Raw genomic sequence first — 19,020 nt, forward strand, 5'->3', positions numbered from 1 at the left:
TGTGACCTTGGTGTGGAGGTAATTAGGATTGCCCTTGATCTCGTTATTTTTCAGGTCGTTGTGACGAAAGTTGAACGGTAAATTAGAATTCATTCCGCTATCCGAAAATCTCGTGGGATTTTTCGGGAAAATGATTAATTAAAATAGATAATTGGGGAACGGTAATTAATTTGAGTGGGAAATTGCGCGGTGCGGAATATCTATTGATAAAAAAATTATGTAAATTAAAAAAATCAGTGATTTTAACAGATCGAATGAATTATTTGCACTTTTCAGTGCGAAAATTGTTTTTTTTTTTTTCAATTTATAAACAAACAAATGGGTTTGCAGTATTAAAAAAAAAATGTATAAGTGGTAAAGTAGATAGAGTGAGGTGGAGGTAGACAGAGGTAGGCAGAGGTGACCAGGAGTTCTCACTGGGTTTTCTTGCGTCTCCAGGCAAAAGTTGGATGGAGAGAGATGACGTTGCACTTGGTGGGTGGAAAAGAGAGGGCAAAATAGGCCGACGACTTTCACCTCGCAGGTTGGTGGAATGGTTGTGCTCTTGGCCCACCAACCCGCAACCGTACGGTTTCGTTACCGCCTCACCTGGGATATATCCAAACGAAAGACGTTAGTCAAGACGATCACACGAGCAATAGTCGAGCTGGTGAACGTGTCAAAAATCACTCCCCCTGCCTCCTGGTGCACCCTGGTATCCCCTGAATTATGAGCATTCTGGAGACAATCTGTAGCGCCTGGAGTGAAAGAGCACAATTTGTTGTTAATATTGAGAGAATAAAAAATTCATTGGGAAAAATTCATACGAGATGTGGAAATTTCGGTGGAAATTTTTTAGTGCTGCAATGTGGGTTTTCCTGGTGATACCGGGATTCGGGGGTGAGTACTCCAGGGAATATTGTCGGGGTTCTCGGGATGTGGGAATTTTTTTACATGATTTTATTTGACAATCTGGGGAACGTAACTTATGAGAGAGTGAAAGCTACTCGTGGCTCACATATCGAGTTTCCCTCGTAATGAGAATTCCGGTGATCGAGCGCGAGGAAATGAATTTTTTCTTCCAATTTCTTTGTGAAGAGTGATTATTGGGTAATGATCGATGGATTGCATTACTCACGTGAGTGAAATTGCAAGGACATGATGGGATGATTTAAACATGACAGGGTAATAATTATCTCGGCACTTTGGAATCAATGATCCGGTGAATCACTGACGGTTCTATCGACACTTTTATCCATTACCTTACCCTTCGTCGTATTAAAAAAATATCAATATTAATCCATAAATTTTTATCCTTTTCAACCAACAAATGGAATTAATAATAAATAATATTAATGAACGAATTAATGAATAATGGAAAATACACATGTGATTGCGAGTGATTGCAAATATTGAATTAATTAAATCGCCGTTGAGGGATTTTTGAAATGATTTGCAAAATTATTCGTAAATGGAAATTTTTGAGATTGAAAAAATGAGATAATGCAGTTCCTCGTGTTAATTAACAGTTAAGATCTCAGTGTTGATTGATTTCTCATAGCGCGATGAATTTTAGATGGATTTGGGAGATACACCGAGAAGCAGAGGTACGATGGGTGGTACAACAATCTTGCGCATCCGGATTGGGGATCCGTTGGTATATAAAATAGAAAATTATATTTTTTAAATTTATTTATTTTTATCTCCACTGGAATTTTGATAATTTTATTCTGCCCAGAGAGCAGATTGATAAGAAAAGTGCCGGCTGCTTATTCCGACGGTGTGTACATGATGGCAGGCCAGTCCAGGGCATCCCCCAGGAAGTTGAGTGACCTCTTCATGCGTGGAGCTGATGGAATCGCCTCCGTCAAGAACAAAACCGCTCTCTTCGCCTTCTTCGGTAATTAAATTAATTAGAATTCATTGATTAAATGGATTGAATGAGAAAAATAAAGGTTTGGGGTATTAAAAAGGGCAACTAGTCACCGCTGAAATAGTGATGGCGAGTGAGAGTGGATGTCCCCTGGAGCTGCACCGGATCGACGTGGAGAGGTGTGACGGGATGTTTGACAGGGATTGTCAGGGTAACAAGTACATTCCCTTTCTACGGGCAGACTACGACAGGAAGACGGGGCACAGTCCGAACAGTCCACGAGAGCAACTCAACAAGGTCACCAGCTGGATCGACGGAAGTTTCGTTTACTCCAGCAGCGAGGCCTGGGCGAATGCCATGAGATCATTCGTCAACGGGAATTTCCTCATCGAGCCCATCAAACAGCTACCGATCAGGAACACCATGAGAGCTCCACTCTTCAATGATGCTGTCCCCAGTGTCATGAGGACGATGCTCAGCCCCGAAAGACTCTTCCGTACGTCAATTCCCTAAATTAAGCACCTGGTGCAAAAAATTGATACTTCAATAAATAATAAAGTAGAATAAGGGAGATAATTGCGAAATTAAGGGAGATACCGATATTTTTGTGGTACAGAAAAGGTTCTGATGAAAATATCGGTATCTCCAGCGGGTGTCGAGATATTGCGGGATAACTGGTGAAGGGTGGAAATGAATTTCAGTGCTGGGAGATCCTCGATCGAATCAGCATCCGGCGCTCCTGGCGTTCGGTATAATCTTCTATCGGTGGCACAACGTCATCGCCTCGAGGGTGAAAAAACAGAATCCGGAGATGATGGACGAGGAAATTTTTCAGAGAGCGCGAAGAATCGTTGTGGGTACGATTCAGAATATAATAATGTACGAGTACCTGCCGGAGTTGCTCGGTGAAGAGCTTCCAGAGTACTCTGGGTACAAGCCAGATCTTCATCCTGGGATATCCCACATATTCCAGAGTGCAGCCTTTCGATTCGGTCACACGATGATACCCCCAGGTATCTACAGGCGTGACGAGTCATGCAATTATCGTCAGACTCGTAGTGGAAAATCTGCAATCAGGTTATGCACGACCTGGTGGAATTCCAATCAAGTCCTCTCGAATTCAACTGTGGAGGAGCTGATGATGGGAATGGCATCGCAAATTGCGGAGAGAGAGGACAATCTCCTGAGCAATGACATAAGAAATAATTTGTTCGGTCCACTGGAGTTCTCGAGGCGCGACCTGGGGGCCCTGAATATCATGAGGGGTCGAGACAATGGTTTACCGGACTACAACACCGCCAGAATGCACTTCAAACTCCCCAGGAGGAATACCTGGAACGAGATTAATCCAGAGTTATTCAACAAAAATCCAGAGCTCCTCAGGAAACTCATGGAAATTCACTCGAACGATCTCGATAACATCGACGTCTACATCGGGGGAATGCTTGAGTCGACCGATGGACCTGGTGAACTCTTCTCGGCAGTTATCAAGGAACAGTTCCTCAGACTGAGGGACTCTGATCGATTTTGGTTCGAGAACGCAGACAACGGGATATTCACCAGGAGTGAGATCGAGGAAATCCGGAGAGTGAAATTGTGGGACGTCATCACGAATTCCACGACGATCCGGCAAACGGCAATTCAGAGGAATCTCTTCGTCTGGAAGAATGGTGATCCTTGTCCCCAGCCTCACCAGCTCACCGGGGAGATGCTCGACGCCTGCGTACCTCTCAGGAGATACGACTACTTCGAGGTAGAAATATAACAATTACTTAATCATTAATATCTCCGAGTGCTCGACGACATACCGAATTTTTTGTGATAGCCTCCTTTGTAGATCTCGGCAAGCTCGACAAAAAAGGTTCTCACAATATTTCTGGTTGGATCGCTAGATCTCGAGATTTTTTATAAAAAACTGGGGAAATAGTAAAAATCGGTTAGAACCGGTTTATCAATTTACTGCCGAATAATTATTTCTCGTCCATTGTCATTGACGCACTCATTACAGCGATTGGAAATGTCGAAAAAAAAAAAAAATGATAATAAATGGTAATAAAAGGAATGGTAATTATTAATCCACAGGGAAGTGAGTTGGCTTATATATACGCCTGTGTCTGTCTCGGTTTTATACCGATTTTATGCGCGGGTGCTGGTTATGGCCTCGTCAAACTGCAGAATCGTCGACGGAGGCGTTTAAAAATCGTTCAAGAGGCGATTAAAAAAAGGAGCGGTGGTGTTACGTCAAATCCTCAAGGGAGGATATCCGTCGACAAGATGATTGTGCGAGAGTGGTTGCATGCTAATCATAAACGCCTGGTGAAATTGAAATTCGGTCCAGAGGCTGCACTCCACATCGTCGACAGAAAGGGTGAAAATCTCCGTACCTTTGACTTCGCGGGGGTGAAGGTCGTCGCCGTCGAGGAGTCACAGGAGGACGATGATGGAAAGGCAATGATTCTCCTGAGAATTCCACGTGATTACGATCTCGTCCTTGAGCTAGATTCTCTCAGCTCTCGTGCCAAGTTTATCGCTAAATTGGAGACATTTCTCACGTCTCATAAAAAACACTTGTCGATGGTTCAGACTAATCGTGATATAATGATCGCCAAGGCGGAGACCAAGGAGAGGAGGCAAAAAAAATTGGAGCAATTCTTCAGGGAGGCGTACACCCTGACCTTTGGATTGAGACCTGGTGAGAGACGACGGAGGAGATCCGAGGAGAGCGATGGGGGTGAAGTTGTCACTGTCATGAGGACTTCACTGTCCAAGAGGGAATTTGCCAGTGCCCTGGGGATGAGGCCAGATGCTGTTTTTGTTAAGAAGATGTTTAATATTGTTGATAAGGATGGAGATGGGAGGATTTCATTTCAGGTACATCTTTCAATATTTATTTGAATTTCAATGAGCAAATGATAATTTATTTGTCCTTCAGGAATTTTTGGATACAGTATTATTATTCTCCCGGGGTAAAACCGAGGACAAATTACGAATAATCTTTGACATGTGCGATAAGGACAGCAATGGAGTAATCGACAAAGAGGAGCTCTCGGAAATGCTGCGTTCACTCGTGGAAATAGCGAGGACTACATCACTTTCCGACGATCACGTAACCGAACTAATTGACGGAATGTTCCAGGTAATTACTCCCTCGATAAACATTAATTTGCCAGTGATGAGAAGAGTGACGAGGTTCCTGGATTTTTTTCCAAGAATTTATCAATGAACTCTCGCTGCTCCAGGACGCAGGATTGGAGCGCAAGGATTACCTGACGTACAACGATTTCAAGCTGATGATGAATGAGTACAAGGGTGACTTCGTGGCAATCGGTTTGGACTGCAAGGGTGCAAAGCAGAATTTCCTCGACACATCGACAAATGTCGCACGTATGACGACATTTCACATCGAGCAACTGCCCCCAGAGGCGACCAAGAGTTGGTCACGGAGGCAGTGGAACGGCATCTCCACGTTCCTGGAGGAGAACAGGCAGAATATATTCTACTTGTTTCTATTCTACGTCATCACCATCGCCCTCTTCGTCGAGAGATTTATCCGTAAGGCGACAAATATTAATCCGAAAATTCTCCAGGGTGATTTAACATTTTCCCCACAGATTATTCCTTCATGACTGAGCACATAGATCTCCGTCACATTATGGGTGTGGGAATAGCCATAACTCGGGGCTCAGCAGCTGCTCTGTCCTTCTGCTACAGTCTCCTCCTCCTCACCATGTCCAGGAATTTACTGACGAAACTCAAGGAATTCTCAATTCAACAGTACATCCCCCTGGACTCACACATTCAGTTTCACAAGATCGTTGCGTGCACTGCATTATTTTTCTCCGTTCTTCACAGCCTTGGGCACATGGTGAATTTTTATCATGTGTCCACTCAACCTGTCTCACATCTACGCTGTTTAACCAGTGAAATGAGTTTTCCAAGTGATGCCAGGCTCACTATTTCCTTCTGGCTATTCCAGACCGTTACAGGTACCCCAATTAATTAATTGATTAATTAATTGAGTAATCAATTGATTAATTCATCGATAAAATGAAAATCAATTTGGGGGAAAATTAATTAGAAAATTATAATGAATGAGATAAAAAATTTCGTGATTGCAGGTGTCACGGGAATTCTCCTCGTCATCGTCATGACGATAATCTTCGTCTTCGCGCACCCTACGATCAGGCAGAAGGCCTATAAATTTTTCTGGTCAACTCACAGTCTCTACATCGTGCTCTATGCCCTCTGTCTGATTCATGGACTAGCCAGGCTCACCGGAGAACCGAGATTTTGGATATTCTTCATTGGGCCCGCGATCATCTACTCTCTAGATAAAGTGAGAAAATTTCCCGGAATTCCTTCGATTGAATCCATGAATTTAATTAATGATTCTATCTAAAGAATTTATTTGACGCCATCGCTTCGGTATTGAATAAATCGAAAAACGGGGAATTATGACGTCATGCGAATGGAATTCGTGTCTGGGAAAATCTCAAACCAGTTTTTTTTTTTTCTTTTTCAGGTCGTTAGCCTGAGAACGAAGTACATGGCGCTGGACATAATAGAAACGGAACTTCTCCCTTCAGACGTGATAAAAATAAAATTCTACCGCCCACCGAATCTTAAGTATCTCTCAGGGCAGTGGATCAGGCTGGCGTGCACCGCTTTCAAGTCCAATGAATTTCACTCGTTCACACTGACATCAGCACCCCATGAGAATTTTTTATCCTGTCACATCAAGGCCCAGGGCCCCTGGACGTGGAAGCTCCGTAATTACTTTGATCCCTGCAATTACAGTCCTGAGCATGATCACCCTAAAATCAGGATCGAGGGACCTTTTGGTGGGGGTAATCAGGACTGGTACAAGTTCGAGGTGGCAGTTATGGTGGGTGGAGGTATAGGGGTCACACCCTATGCTTCGATGCTCAATGATCTGGTCTTTGGGACCTCCACGAATCGGTATTCAGGGGTCGCCTGCAAAAAGGTCTGCTAAAAAAATTGAATAAAACAGGAAAACAGATCGGAGATGTTGAAATTTTTTAGTGATTCACTCTACTCTGATGATTACAGGTTTATTTTTTGTGGATCTGTCCATCCCACAAGCACTTCGAGTGGTTCATCGACGTTCTCAGGGACGTGGAGAGGAAGGATGTGACGGATGTTCTCGAAATCCACATCTTCATCACCCAATTCTTCCATAAATTCGATCTTCGCACCACAATGCTCGTGAGTTCTCCAGTCTTTTGTTAAAATCGTATTATTTGGGAGTAATTATCTGTTATTTCAGTACATCTGTGAGAATCACTTCCAAAGGCTATCGAAGAAGAGTATATTCACAGGTCTGAAAGCGATAAATCATTTCGGTCGTCCTGACATGACGTCCTTTTTGAAATTCGTCCAGAAGAAGCACAGCTATGTCAGCAAAATAGGTGTCTTCAGCTGTGGCCCTCGACCTCTGACCAAAAGCGTCATGTCGGCCTGCGATCAGGTGAACAAGGGCCGGAAGCTGCCATATTTCATCCATCACTTTGAAAATTTTGGGTGAAACGAGTCATCGAATTGATAAAAATTTATTTAAAAATTGTATATAAACCTCTTTAAATAGATTTTATACGATATTTGGTATGGAATGAATTTATTTTATTGGAGGACTGTGTTGGAATGTCAGTCGATCCTGCGGGTGACTGGGGGGAAGGGATACGCCCAGTGGTTCATCATCGTCGAGGCGTCGGCGTCTCGATGGTAGTCTGGGGCCTCATAGCCCTGGTTCACAATACCTCGACTGCTCGACTGGCTACTCACCATCTTTCCCATTTTACTGGAAAATTTATTTAAAAAAAAAAAAATATTTCATATTAACAAAAATCAACAATTTATTGATTAAAAAAATTAATTAGATCGAATTAAATCGAATTGAATTATCCAAAAAGACAATGTCTTCCCCGAAAAATCCTAAATCATCCCCTGGAGGCAGAGAGAAAATATTTCTTCGAACATTCCCATATTTTTTCTCTTCCTGAATATTTATATTTATATTTCATCTATGAGGAGAATCTCTTCGTAATCAATCGAAATATTCAATATTAAAGAGCTAAGTAGCGAGTATTAAAATGACAGTAACCCGAGATATTCAATTACCTCATGATGATCCTCTCATCGAGGTCGTCATCGATCTTGGGTAATTTATTTCCAACATTTCTCGTGTCGAAACTCTCCTCGATGATTACGTGCCTGTCGTACGGTGTATCGTAATCAACCTCGAGAATTGTTGAGAACTGATGAGGGAATATCAAGTCAATTATGGCAATGACAGTGCCCCCCAGGACGCAGCCAGCCCCGGCCACGAGTAGTAGCCAATAATTCCAGCCGAAGTTGAAGACGAGGATGGAGCCGTCGATGTGAGCGACGAGGGGGTCGCAGGGTAACAGGGACCAGTACGTGAGACTCGTCAGGAGCATCAGACTCCCTGTGAAAATCATACCGTATGCCCCATACCTGGGGACCACCACGAGGAGGAGATTCGTTAGAATCCAGGCAGCGAAACTCGTCCTTCGGTTAAAAAATTCCATAATTCAGACTGAATTCAATATTTTTAATCAATACACATTGATCTATCAATCGAGGAGATCAATTGTCAATTACCAGAGTATAATGGAGGCCCAGTGTCCAGCCTCTCGGTACCGTGTACCCCAGGAGAATCCCTCCTGGTGAAGACTGAAATACTCAGCCAGGGAAATAATGGGAAATGGCATTCCCCGATGGAGAGACAATTTGAAGGCCTCACTCATCTCTGTGGGGCTCCTCCACCAGAATCTCTCGTTAAACTCCACGTCCTCTCCCTCCAGGTTACCCTCGTCATTTCCCAGCACTGCTCACCAACCGACAATTAAAATTATTTTTAAAAAACCTTCAGTCATGCCAATTAAAATTAAACAATCAAGATGAGCCATCGATGAGTTAAAGATTATTTTTTTTTAAATTCCACTGACATCTGTACGTGATGTTGATGTGCATGAGACCGATGAAACCACCGATTTCAGCGTGTGTCCGGTGCCTGGAGAAGACGCTATAACTGCTGACGATTTGGGACGAGGTCGTGTGCCAAGTCGAGCCGTATTGGGCAACTGCAAACGATTAATTACTCGTTCATTCTTTGTTAATTACTTTTTAACTCGTTGGTGGGAATTTTTTTTTTTTTTCACACTGACCTTGGATGCTGGCCCCCACGAAGAGACTCAGGGTCACCGTGAAAAACGTCGTGACTCTCTAAAAAAATTCAATTAATCCAGCAGTCAAGCGATTAACCGATTTCATTCGCCGCGGTGACTCTCGCGAGGAATATCTCCGAATCTGAGCGAGATAGCGCAATTTATTCAGGATCATTTTTCCAGAGAAAATTGAGATTCGCAAAAAAAGATTCCCAAGATGATTTCACTAGGTGCTGTAGATTCGGAGATATCCCTGAAAATCAATTCACCAGGGAAAATGGGCGTGAATATTTTTTCAGTGTGAATAATATTTAGCACTTGCCTCTTTCCGTATCCCGGGGAATATGATGAGGAAGGCAGCGAATATCGTGCAGAAGACAATGAATATAGTTATCAGGTGAATATCCCCAGTGACAGGTGTCCGATTGCTGTAGCTGTAGAGTGTGGGGCCCCCATCATTTCTGAACGCATCGAACCACCCTTTCATTTTCAATCAATTGTTCCGAGCAGATTATCCAAGTGTCACTCTCTCAATTCCCATGATAAACACTCACTATTAAAATCACCTGGACAGTACGTGATCAATGAGAGTCAATGCGAGAAGGAGCGAGTCAGAGAAATCGGCAGTCTCTCCTCGCATCCGGATACGATTTAAACACCAATTTTTCACCTCCAGACGTCATCATCGGGGGATGAGGCTTCAATGACGATCGACGTTCTACTTTTATCCCAGTGGAGGAAAAAAAAATCGGGGATCCAGCGGATGAAATCGGCAAGAAGAAGAAAAAACAGATGATCCTTTCTCCAAAGTAGTTCAGAGACTGATTCAAGTGGGTTAACAGGTATCCGAGTGGAAAGTGGCCTCTGCCGATGCCAGCCGATGGTTGCCGATTTCGTGGTGGCCTCGGGGAATACGTGAGAAGTCCCTCGGCTCGAATCCTTCATTCGAGATTTATTTTTCAAATGCATTTCCCCGCATTTCCGCGATTATCCCATCACTGGTGGTCTATCCACGGGAATCCGCCACAATCGAGACGCAATGTTTTTCCTTTTCAAACTAATTGAACGGAAAATTGATTTTCCGCTCCAATTGCTTTTGTCTACTGCTACCGAAATAAATGTTCAGATCTAATAACCATTCAAACTTTTTAGGTCATCGGTGGCAGCATCTGGAATTTATTTATTTATTTTTTTTCCTCCATTATTATCTAGACTTTTTTATTTCAATTAGCCTCTATGAATCTTTATCCCAATGCCGAAAAATAAATTTATAACGAAATTATACGATATTTTAGGTTTTCCAATACCTGAAAAATTCAATTGATGAAAATTTCGGTGCGCCATTTAAAATAAAAAAAAAAAAATAAAAAAACTATTCCCCCTCCTAGTAGCAGCCGTGTAAATGAAAATTAAACAGAGCAACAAGTATCACGTAAATTTTCCATCAGCTGGTGTACCGTAGCTCGGGGAAATCGGTTGAATTTTCGCCGAAGGAGTGGGCATTTACCCGCAATTTCGCCGTACAATTTTTTCCCAATAAACCGCGGTAAAAAGAAATGTTGGATTTAACCGTTGCAATAACTAAGTAACTCGTACGTCTATTTCGAGTGTATCTAATTCTGTCCCGGGTGATGGCATACGAGAGAACTCTGAGGAAAAAGCGTTTCAGCATCTCCAGGTCGAGCGCAGTCGCTCATAAACTGCGGCACAGCCCAAATCCCAATCGTTTAATAAAACATCATCAACTGCCACTGGCTTCCACCATCCAATAAACCACCAGGTAAGAGCCTGATAACCAAATTTCACCATTTTAATCATCACCAGAGAGAAAAACACTGAGAAAAACCTCCACCTTCGGGGAGTAATTGAGCAACGAGTCGAGCCCATTCCAAAAATTCAAATTTCCCCGATATCTCAGCATCTGAAAGAGATAGCGCTATTTCAGTGATAATCAGTGATTCTTCAACGGCTCTCGACGAGCATTAGAAGAAAGGTATCAACAAAAATATCGATATCTCCTTTAGTTTTCGAGATATTCAACGATAACTGGAGAATTTCGCCGGGTTCGTTTCGTTTCGCTCTTTAATTACTCTTTTATCCCTCGTAATGACGCGATAATACATGGTCTGGCTGCTTGCACTCAGAGAATAATCCTAATCTCGCTGATAATTAATAATGGAGGCTTACGAAGAACTGTAAGTTTATCCTGGTTTAAGTTTGATGATTTTGGCTCGTGAAGAAAACGCTTTCATCCCACCACACCGAGAGCGTGACTTGTGTTATTCGTCGGACCGTAAAAGGCGACGTTCGGCAAATATATATATATATATATATATATATATGTATCTATATCTATATATTTTGGTGTGGCACATAATCTCAATACATGACGAGAAACACTGGGATTAATATTGATCGACTAATTTAAATGCTGAGGCACCCACGCTTTACGCAATCAGTCTTTCGCTAATTCCTGAAATGATCTTCTGCGCAATATTAATGCTGAATCATTGGGATTTTTTTTGACAACATGTGTAACATGTACTTTGTTGATATTTTCGGTGTCATTGAGGTAAAATGATTTTCTTATTTTTCATGAATTGCAGCCGGTTCCGTGTATTTCGCTCCATCATGTCGGAAAATCAAGGTCAGTTCCATCGGGCACATCCTTCCGTCTATATTTATACCGTGATGCCGGAATTATTGACACATGACAGTTTTCAAGGGAATTTTTCGATTTTTCGTCGGGTGAATTAGTGGTGCTTTTGGATTTCAGGGTTGACAGGCAACAGTCAGAGAAATGATGATGAAAATCGGGTAGATACGGAAAATCGTGTAGTTCTATCGCAGGACGGAAACGATGAGAAACCAACTGAAGATATTCAAGTCGAATCACCAGAAGGTATTGCGTTATTTCATTCGTCGAATATTCTTCCCGGAAAATTCATCCCCGGAAAATCATTCCCTCCAATAATGTAATATATTTTTCAAGGAACGATTCTCCGGAGCATATGTTCCCGGGAGAAATAATTTTCCACAAAGTTTGTTTAAAATAAAATGTTGGATTAAATTTGCAGAAACGATGCTCGAAAATATCTCCGAAAAATTACCAGAGTCGCGTGACGACGAGAAAGCTGTCGTCAAGTCACCACCTCTGGAAGAGCCGAGAAGACAACCCGGTGAGTGCAGATTATTGCCTGTATTAGTAGATTTGCGCTCGAGCCTCGAGACAAATTCCAATACCACATGTCCACCGCTCCCACGTGGAAATGACTTATCACCGACGACCGACGGTGCACTCGACCTAAATTACTTCCAAGACTTGTGCACCACAGACTTGAAGACAGCACTCTCGAGACTAGAGGAGACTCTCAAACGAGTGGATATCAACGCCCTGACAAAATACACCTCAACATTAGAGCCATCGGACAAATTCCACTTGCTCCAGCTGATCTCCACCCTCGTCTCAAACCTCAAGAGAGCAAAAGCCGATGAAGACGACGATCAATCTCGCCCATCACCCCCATCCCCAGTGCCACCCTCCCGTCGACCAAGAAGACGAGTGAATCGTCACACAATTGGAGTGAGTACCGAGGAATTGGCAAGTGCCAGGAGATGGTTGGAGCAAGAGCGAGGACCAGCAGCTGTAAAAATCACCCCGAAGCCGCTGCCAGATGTGCCACTCCCGGAACCAGCTAGTGCCTCTGAAAGCCTCGACAGAGTACCAGAATGGACGGATATGAACATCCCGAGAACTTGCGACAAGCACATAAAAGACGCCATAAACCAGAAGCAGTCCCTCCAGCACAAGATCAAAGAGAACGATTCAGTCAATATTCCCCTGCCCTCTCTACCCTCTCTACCCTCAGACTGTGAGCCCTCCCCCTGGGAGAATCCCCTGGACCCGAGTCCTGATCCCGACAGACTACCCTACCCCTTCTGCAACGGCAAATCCAACAAATACTCAGTGAAAAAATCAAAAATCAAACGTGCAAATACCATTGACATCCCCAACTACCTGAAGATGCAGGCGGAGAAGCAGAAACAGGGATCTGGCCTGAGAAGACCCATCGACATCAGCGACAAGATCTCCTGGAATCAATTCTGCGGTCCTCAATCCATGAATCCATCACCAGCGATTCCATCATTTCAACCTAAAACCGAGAACGACAAGAAATTTCTGGCCCTCATCACCAGGAACAACGAGCCCAGGGAAACATGGAAGAGTATTCCACCCCTCCAGCCATCCAGTGCACCCTTCAAGAGCTTTAATTATCGACAGATTAATTCTGGGGCGGATAAAAATTGGAAGAGTCGTTTTTCGAACATCAAGACAGCATTTGACAAGCCCCAGTCGAGTCCATCCTCGGTATCGTCGTCACCCGCGTCCTCTGGGCCGTTTGCATCCAGAAGGAATTCCAAGGAGCTCGGATTTTTCAAACACGAAGAGGAAACCCCGAAATTCGAGATGAGAAGCTTTCCCGAGAGTGGAGAGAGAGTGGCAATGGCCTCGAGGAGATTCTCAGGTGTTGGTAAAATCGAGAATATCCTGGAGAACAGGAGTCCCCAGGGGAGAAATCCAGCGTTCACTCATGCAGTTGGTTCGCCCTTCAAGAAATTTCCTTCGTCGAGGAACGAGGGCTCTCTCAATGTGGAGAAGCCGGTCCCGTCCAATTATCTTCCAGCTTGTGCCAGTGGAGGTCTTCTCAAGGCTAAAGTCAGGATGTTCGATCAACCTTCACCGCAGGTGCCACAGGTGCCGCAGAGGCTCATCAATAACTCTGTCCCCCAGAGTAATCAGAGAGCTTCGAACCTCGGCAATCAAACTCGACAGTTCAAGCACGGCGATCTCCTCCTGGAGAAGATCAACCGGAATAACAAGAGCCAACAGTTTTACGAAGACTTTCGAACAAATGGCATTCAGACTCATCGAGAGGTTCAGGTTGACGTACCCCAGAGGCTCCACGATAACGTGAATCAGAATTATCAGAGTGTCGCTGTTCAGACGAGTGCCAGGTCGACCCCCAAGCCCGTAACGCCTGAAACCGAGGTGTTTCCAGTCCAGAGTTTTTGCAAGCCAGTGTTTTATGAATCAGAGAATCCTATCTACATCCCACCGGGTGTAAATTATCACGAGAATGGGAGGAATCACCCCCAGGGCGAGGATGAGGTGCTCCAGGTGCTGCCCCCAGTCACCCTGAGCAATCAGCATAACGTTGAAAATGAGGATACAACGCCGGATAAAGTAATAACGAGGTATGCAGCAGCGATAGGAACAGTTGCAAGTTGTCAAGCCCCTGAGTCCCAGGAGTGCCAACAAAAAAATAGACCAGCACCTCTGATCCTTCAGGACGACATGCACCATATTTTGCAACACAAACCGATGACTCTAGCTCCAGGACAGCCGATAATTCTCCAGGATGACGTCCAGAGACACAATCAGCTGCAGTTGAGTCTGATAAAGAGGATGCAGGGGGCAGAGCCCTCGGAGCCTCTCATCGAGATCAATAATACTCAGGACAAGATAAATATTTTCGAGGAGAAATCCCACCCACTCCCCAAAATCAATGTTATCAGTCCCACGAGGACGATGCCCCTCTCTCTCCCGGGTACCCCCAAGTCCTCGATTATTCCCATTGACTCGAGTGATGAGTATTTAGTCTCGTGTTCGAGTCATCCTAATCGGTCCATCGTACTGTCCAAGTCCGAGTCCTGGCACCAGCTTGCTCTTGCCAAACCCCTTCAGCATCTCCAGGTACCACCACCCCACAAGCCACCGAAATCCAGCTCTCCCCTGTCCCAGAGGCACTCCAAAAATTTCGAAACTGGAAGCAATCCCAATCTCAAGAGGATGGAGGAAAAAGTCCAGAGGTACTTCAATAATTCTCGTGGATCCAGTGGCAGTTTGGAGTATCACCAGTCATGTGGAAAACGTGAGACCAGGAGATCATTCTCCCCGAAGAAGATGCCCAATTCTTTAGCGAGAAGTCATACGATGCCGCATCTCTTTGATGACAATGACGTCGATAAAGCCTTCGACAGCCTCTTCGAGGAGACAACCAAGGACAATCGATATTAATTCGATTTTTTGGATAGAAAAAATGTCGTGAAAATTTGTAATTTTTTATTTTTATCGAAGAGAAAATTCAAGATCTAATCTGGTATTTTATTGTGATGAGAGGATGTAGAGGAAAATTACGAGAGGATTTAATAAATAATTTGATGTAAATTGTTATAGTTAGAAATGGATTTTTGGGCATAGAGGCAGGGACTTGAGTAAGTCAAAGTTATTTTGAGAATACTTACCCCATAGACGAGATGAACGATTGCCTTTAGATAACGTCCAGTGACAAACGTAATGCCCGATAGATAATGCATGATTAATTTTTTTTCATTCACAAAAATGGAAACGCAATTTTTTTAATTTCTACTACGAGGTGTTTGTGTTTCCAGTAAAAAAGCCCATGTCTCCGTTTGCCAAATTCAGGCAGCTAGATCGTCAGAATAGTGTTCCCAGTTCCCCGAGGTAATTATTAATTATTCTGGAGTTGTAATAACGGTGAAATCAACGAGTTCATTTGAATTTAGCACGCCAAAGACCCCAGGAACTCCAGGAACTCCAGGGAGCAAGGCTTTTTCTTTTAAATTCACTGATCCAGTGGTCCAGAGCAATGTTGTGCAGATTAAGGAACGATTGCTCGCCTGGTGTCGAGCCAAAACCAAAGAGTACGAGGTGAGTATAATTTAATCGACTCAAGTCAACTTTAAATATTAATTTATCAAAAAAACTCAAAAGACCTTTTCGATCAGAAATTTAATCATCTCCGAAAAAGTCCTCTAACAGTTTCCCCCAAAACCGATATTTCCTCCGATATGACAACAATTATTAAATTTTCATTTTTAGAATATAGAGATAGAGAATTTTTCGACGAGTTGGAACAATGGACTAGCATTCTGTGCCCTTCTTCATCACTTCCGGCCAGAGGCCTTCGACTATAACACCCTCAGTCCCAGAAACAGAAGGGCTAATTTCGAATTGGCATTCACTAAAGCCGAGTAAGAATTCACATCAATTTATTCACTCATTTTATCATAGTGATCGTAAAAACTAATTGCTTTATCATAAAATTGATCAATCGTCGTCTCCAGGGAGATAGCTGACATCGCACCTTTGCTCGACGTGGAGGACATGGTGATGATGCAGAAACCAGACTGGAAATGCGTTTTCACTTACGTACAATCAATATATCGTCGTTTTAAAGACGAATCTTAGAGATAATTCGATGATCAATGAGTTTTTCTTTTGTATTTTTACACTGAGAAAATTGCTTATTCCAAAACTAACATCTCATGATTACTGGATAAACTGGCACCGATTTTCTTCGTGTTTGTGATAATTATTTTGAACTTAACGTTTTGAATGCATTTAACACTGGTGATACTCGATATTTCTCAAGCTTGAATTATCATCTCTATTTAACTCATTGAAATTAAAGTATTACCCGGCGATTATTCTAAATCTTCTCACTTTTCTTATGAAAAATGTTTACGTCAGTCTGTTTTTACTTTTAAGTATTAAGAAATTCATAGAAAATCAAGCATTGGCTAACTAGAAATTAATCAGAGTACACTGTCGTCCAGGGAGTTGTTGATGTCAGGGCGATCCTCTCCGATCATGTCCTGTAACCGAGGAAAAACGTATTAAATTGTTGTAAAAATGTGAATGAATAAATGTGAATTTTGTGGGAATAATGGTTTTACCTGGAGGACCTCAACGAGAGCTCTGGTTTCGTCGAGCATCTCCTTGTAGGTTTTATTTTCCTCCTCGAGCCTTTCCACACGTACGGAGAGCTCCTTGTTCTCCTCTAGGGCATCGTCCAGGGCTATTCTTCGCCTCTCAGCGAGAACTTGCCAGTAATTTTCACTTGGGCCAGCTTCGGACGTCAAATCTTCAACTTCGATCTTGATTTTGTCTCCCCTGGCAGTCTGACATGCCTTGTCCTTGTGGGTTGACTTCTTTAACTTTTTTCCAGAGTCTCCTTTCGGTTTCGCTGACATTTCACTGTTAATTCATTTTTCTTAATACATTTTTTCTCCAGATAATCCAATTTCCAATAAATTAATTATTGAGGTTTCCCAAAAAAATCATTTTTACGGCACATGAAATTTATCTCACGTTATCATTCCCTTTTCAATTCAATTATAACATGACCTTGAGAACAAAAAAATAAAAAATGACCCCCAACCACCACAGAAATACATTAAAAAAAAAAAGAAACTTTCCCTGAATTCCAGGACTAATTATATAATTAAAAATATTATTGAACGACCAAAATAAAAAAAAATACCCACTCCTTGGGTGCAGCCTTGGCTGTGACCCCCGACCTCAGGACCCTCCCAGCCCCCACAAGATTCTCCTTATCAGTGGCAGCTGGCTGCAAATTATGCAGTGTTTTCCTGGACTTATCCTGCACAAAAGAAACTCCTCAATTATCAAAAACCCACGTAACGGAAATTATTTAATTTGAAATTCTAACCTCAATAGATACAGGTTGGGGGATGGCAGCTTTAGTGGCACCTCCCGGTTTCATGTTAATTCCTTTCTCAATCGAAACCCTAAGAAAACACGTATTTCCTCTCGTTCATGTGTCTCCGAGTGGCAATTAATTCCCAAGTCTAGCTTTTGATATTCGAATAAAAAAACTAGCAGAAAGCCACGAAAAAGCGTTAGTGAAGCGTCGAGCAGGCGCCAGGTAATACAGGTGAAATTGGCGGGAATTCGTGGAGACGTTTGTGATGAGCGCCAAAAGATGGCCAACAGTCACTCTCTGGGGCAAAGAGGATTGACTGAAGTAGAGGGTCAGTTCTGGGGGTTTGAGTCACCCCTGCTGCATCGTAGTACTGCACCCGAAGAGCGGGAGGGCGCTACACGCAATGCTGGGGTGTTTTTTTTTTAAACAAGTTTTTATTGCAATGCTGGGGTGTCCATTGAGTCGGCGGGGTGAATTTTATTGTCTGCGGTATGAATGCTCTTTGTTTTTTAATTGTTTAACTGTAATTTAGCCGACTAGTACGAGCGGAAGGGGAAAGCCACATCTTGTGGAATTTTGAATGGAAAAAATTATTTAATATGTAAAAGATATACCACTAATGATTTTAGATTTTTAAATGAGCCCGTTGTCCTAGTGGTAACGTGCTCGACTGGCACGCCGGCGGCCCGGGTTCAATCCCGGCATCATTCATTTTTTTTTTTTCAAAATAATTCCAATTTTTTTTTTTTGTTAATGGCAAATCAATCCAAATATCGTTTAAAAACTAAATATTTTAAAATCGAGAAGATATCCAGTGCAATTGAAAAATTAGTAATTTTTTAAAACGATACTTTTGCAATATATATACTCCTAATGAAATTTTTTTATTGTAATAATGCGTTATCCTAGCGGTAACGTGCTCGGCTAGCACGCCGACGGCCCGGGTTCGATCCCGCCGTCATTCATTTTTTTTTTTAAATAATTCCAATTTTTCCTTTAGGTAGGTATTCACTGCAATTGGAAAATTCGAAATTTTTGTAAAAGTATCAGGGTAACATGACAATCGAGGAGCTATTCACTGAAATTTTCACTGAAAGTGAAAAATTCGAAATTTTTGTAAAAGTATCAGGAGAACATGACAATCGAGGAGTTATTCACTGAAATTTTCACTGAAAGTGAAAAATTCGAAATTTTTGTAAAAGTATCAGGGGAACATGACAATCGAGGAGCTCTTCACTGAAATTTTCACTGACAGTGAAAAATTCGAAATTTTTGTAAAAGTATCAGGAGAACATGACAATCGAGGAGCTCTTCACTGAAATTTTCACTGAAAGTGAAAAATTCGAAATTTTTATAAAAGTATCAGGAGAACATGACAATCGAGGAGTTATTCACTGAAATTTTCACTGAAAGTGAAAAATTCGAAATT

General features: G+C 42.6%; 5 protein-coding genes across 8 annotated transcripts; 3 read left to right on the forward strand and 2 right to left on the reverse strand.

Annotated features, from left to right (window-relative positions):
- Window positions 1-611: 611 nt before the first annotated feature.
- Window positions 612-7,488, forward strand: Duox (dual oxidase). Its single transcript, XM_011313677.1, has 13 exons — window positions 612-879; window positions 1,556-1,636; window positions 1,718-1,879; window positions 1,953-2,348; window positions 2,554-3,605; window positions 3,935-4,723; window positions 4,785-4,988; window positions 5,092-5,404; window positions 5,464-5,838; window positions 5,971-6,188; window positions 6,375-6,836; window positions 6,923-7,078; window positions 7,140-7,488. The coding sequence occupies exons 1-13, from the start codon at window positions 810-812 to the stop codon at window positions 7,395-7,397; spliced, it is 4,536 nt and encodes a 1,511-aa protein (XP_011311979.1). The 5' UTR covers window positions 612-809; the 3' UTR covers window positions 7,398-7,488.
- Window positions 7,407-10,226, reverse strand: mol (dual oxidase maturation factor 1 mol). 2 transcript variants are annotated; one of them, XM_011313676.1, is made up of 7 exons: window positions 9,731-10,226; window positions 9,383-9,626; window positions 9,061-9,118; window positions 8,842-8,976; window positions 8,495-8,720; window positions 7,991-8,401; window positions 7,407-7,670 (listed from the first exon to the last, which is right to left on the reverse strand). In XM_011313676.1, the coding sequence occupies exons 2-7, from the start codon at window positions 9,545-9,547 to the stop codon at window positions 7,517-7,519; spliced, it is 1,149 nt and encodes a 382-aa protein (XP_011311978.1). In that variant the 5' UTR covers window positions 9,548-9,626; window positions 9,731-10,226; the 3' UTR covers window positions 7,407-7,516. The 2 variants fall into 2 exon arrangements, with proteins under 2 accessions (XP_011311978.1, XP_011311977.1); XM_011313675.1 differs by having other exon boundaries at window positions 9,383-10,225.
- A 72-nt stretch (window positions 10,227-10,298) lies between these two features.
- On the forward strand, window positions 10,299-15,289 carry LOC105271874 (uncharacterized). Of its 3 annotated transcripts, none has more exons than XM_011313679.1 (4): window positions 10,300-10,840; window positions 11,667-11,707; window positions 11,837-11,962; window positions 12,138-15,289. In XM_011313679.1, the coding sequence occupies exons 2-4, from the start codon at window positions 11,692-11,694 to the stop codon at window positions 15,137-15,139; spliced, it is 3,144 nt and encodes a 1,047-aa protein (XP_011311981.1). In that variant the 5' UTR covers window positions 10,300-10,840; window positions 11,667-11,691; the 3' UTR covers window positions 15,140-15,289. The 3 variants fall into 3 exon arrangements, with proteins under 3 accessions (XP_011311983.1, XP_011311981.1, XP_011311982.1); XM_011313680.1 differs by lacking the exon at window positions 10,300-10,840 and adding an exon at window positions 10,847-11,123; XM_011313681.1 differs by lacking the exon at window positions 11,667-11,707 and having other exon boundaries at window positions 10,299-10,840.
- On the forward strand, window positions 15,250-16,649 carry LOC105271873 (smoothelin-like protein 1). The gene is made up of 5 exons (XM_011313678.1): window positions 15,250-15,336; window positions 15,514-15,586; window positions 15,649-15,793; window positions 15,965-16,116; window positions 16,210-16,649. The coding sequence occupies exons 2-5, from the start codon at window positions 15,525-15,527 to the stop codon at window positions 16,331-16,333; spliced, it is 483 nt and encodes a 160-aa protein (XP_011311980.1). The 5' UTR covers window positions 15,250-15,336; window positions 15,514-15,524; the 3' UTR covers window positions 16,334-16,649.
- geminin (geminin DNA replication inhibitor) lies at window positions 16,650-17,845 on the reverse strand. Its single transcript, XM_011313682.1, has 4 exons — window positions 17,598-17,845; window positions 17,413-17,528; window positions 16,822-17,122; window positions 16,650-16,740 (listed from the first exon to the last, which is right to left on the reverse strand). Exons 1-4 carry the CDS (start codon window positions 17,649-17,651, stop codon window positions 16,681-16,683), a joined length of 531 nt encoding a protein of 176 aa, XP_011311984.1. The 5' UTR covers window positions 17,652-17,845; the 3' UTR covers window positions 16,650-16,680.
- Between the last annotated feature and the right edge of the window lie 1,175 nt (window positions 17,846-19,020).

This window comes from Fopius arisanus, unplaced genomic scaffold (assembly GCF_000806365.1).
Source record: "Fopius arisanus strain USDA-PBARC FA_bdor unplaced genomic scaffold, ASM80636v1 scaffold00127, whole genome shotgun sequence".
Taxonomy (NCBI): domain Eukaryota; kingdom Metazoa; phylum Arthropoda; class Insecta; order Hymenoptera; family Braconidae; genus Fopius; species Fopius arisanus.

What these genes read in the sequence shown, in the direction of transcription:
- LOC105271874 (XM_011313679.1), top strand. An exon ending in TCAAGTCGAATCACCAGAAG is followed by an intron (nt 11,963 to 12,137) that starts GTATTGCGTTAT and finishes TTAAATTTGCAG; the next exon opens with AAACGATGCTCGAAAATATC.
- geminin (XM_011313682.1), bottom strand. Translation starts at nt 17,651, where the DNA reads ATGAAACCGGGAGGTGCCACTAAAGCTGCCATCCCCCAACCTGTATCT. An exon ending in GCCAAGGCTGCACCCAAGGA is followed by an intron (nt 17,123 to 17,412) that starts GTGGGTATTTTT and finishes ATGAATTAACAG; the next exon opens with TGAAATGTCAGCGAAACCGA. An exon ending in CTCTCGTTGAGGTCCTCCAG is followed by an intron (nt 16,741 to 16,821) that starts GTAAAACCATTA and finishes CCTCGGTTACAG; the next exon opens with GACATGATCGGAGAGGATCG.
- mol (XM_011313676.1), bottom strand. Translation starts at nt 9,547, where the DNA reads ATGAAAGGGTGGTTCGATGCGTTCAGAAATGATGGGGGCCCCACACTC. An exon ending in CGTGGGGGCCAGCATCCAAG is followed by an intron (nt 8,977 to 9,060) that starts GTCAGTGTGAAA and finishes AATCGTTTGCAG; the next exon opens with TTGCCCAATACGGCTCGACT. An exon ending in TGGGCCTCCATTATACTCTG is followed by an intron (nt 8,402 to 8,494) that starts GTAATTGACAAT and finishes TTTTAACCGAAG; the next exon opens with GACGAGTTTCGCTGCCTGGA.
- LOC105271873 (XM_011313678.1), top strand. Translation starts at nt 15,525, where the DNA reads ATGTCTCCGTTTGCCAAATTCAGGCAGCTAGATCGTCAGAATAGTGTT. An exon ending in AGTGTTCCCAGTTCCCCGAG is followed by an intron (nt 15,587 to 15,648) that starts GTAATTATTAAT and finishes ATTTGAATTTAG; the next exon opens with CACGCCAAAGACCCCAGGAA. An exon ending in CCAAAACCAAAGAGTACGAG is followed by an intron (nt 15,794 to 15,964) that starts GTGAGTATAATT and finishes TTTCATTTTTAG; the next exon opens with AATATAGAGATAGAGAATTT.
- Duox (XM_011313677.1), top strand. Translation starts at nt 810, where the DNA reads ATGTGGAAATTTCGGTGGAAATTTTTTAGTGCTGCAATGTGGGTTTTC. An exon ending in GGTGATACCGGGATTCGGGG is followed by an intron (nt 880 to 1,555) that starts GTGAGTACTCCA and finishes GATGAATTTTAG; the next exon opens with ATGGATTTGGGAGATACACC. An exon ending in TCATCTACTCTCTAGATAAA is followed by an intron (nt 6,189 to 6,374) that starts GTGAGAAAATTT and finishes TTTCTTTTTCAG; the next exon opens with GTCGTTAGCCTGAGAACGAA.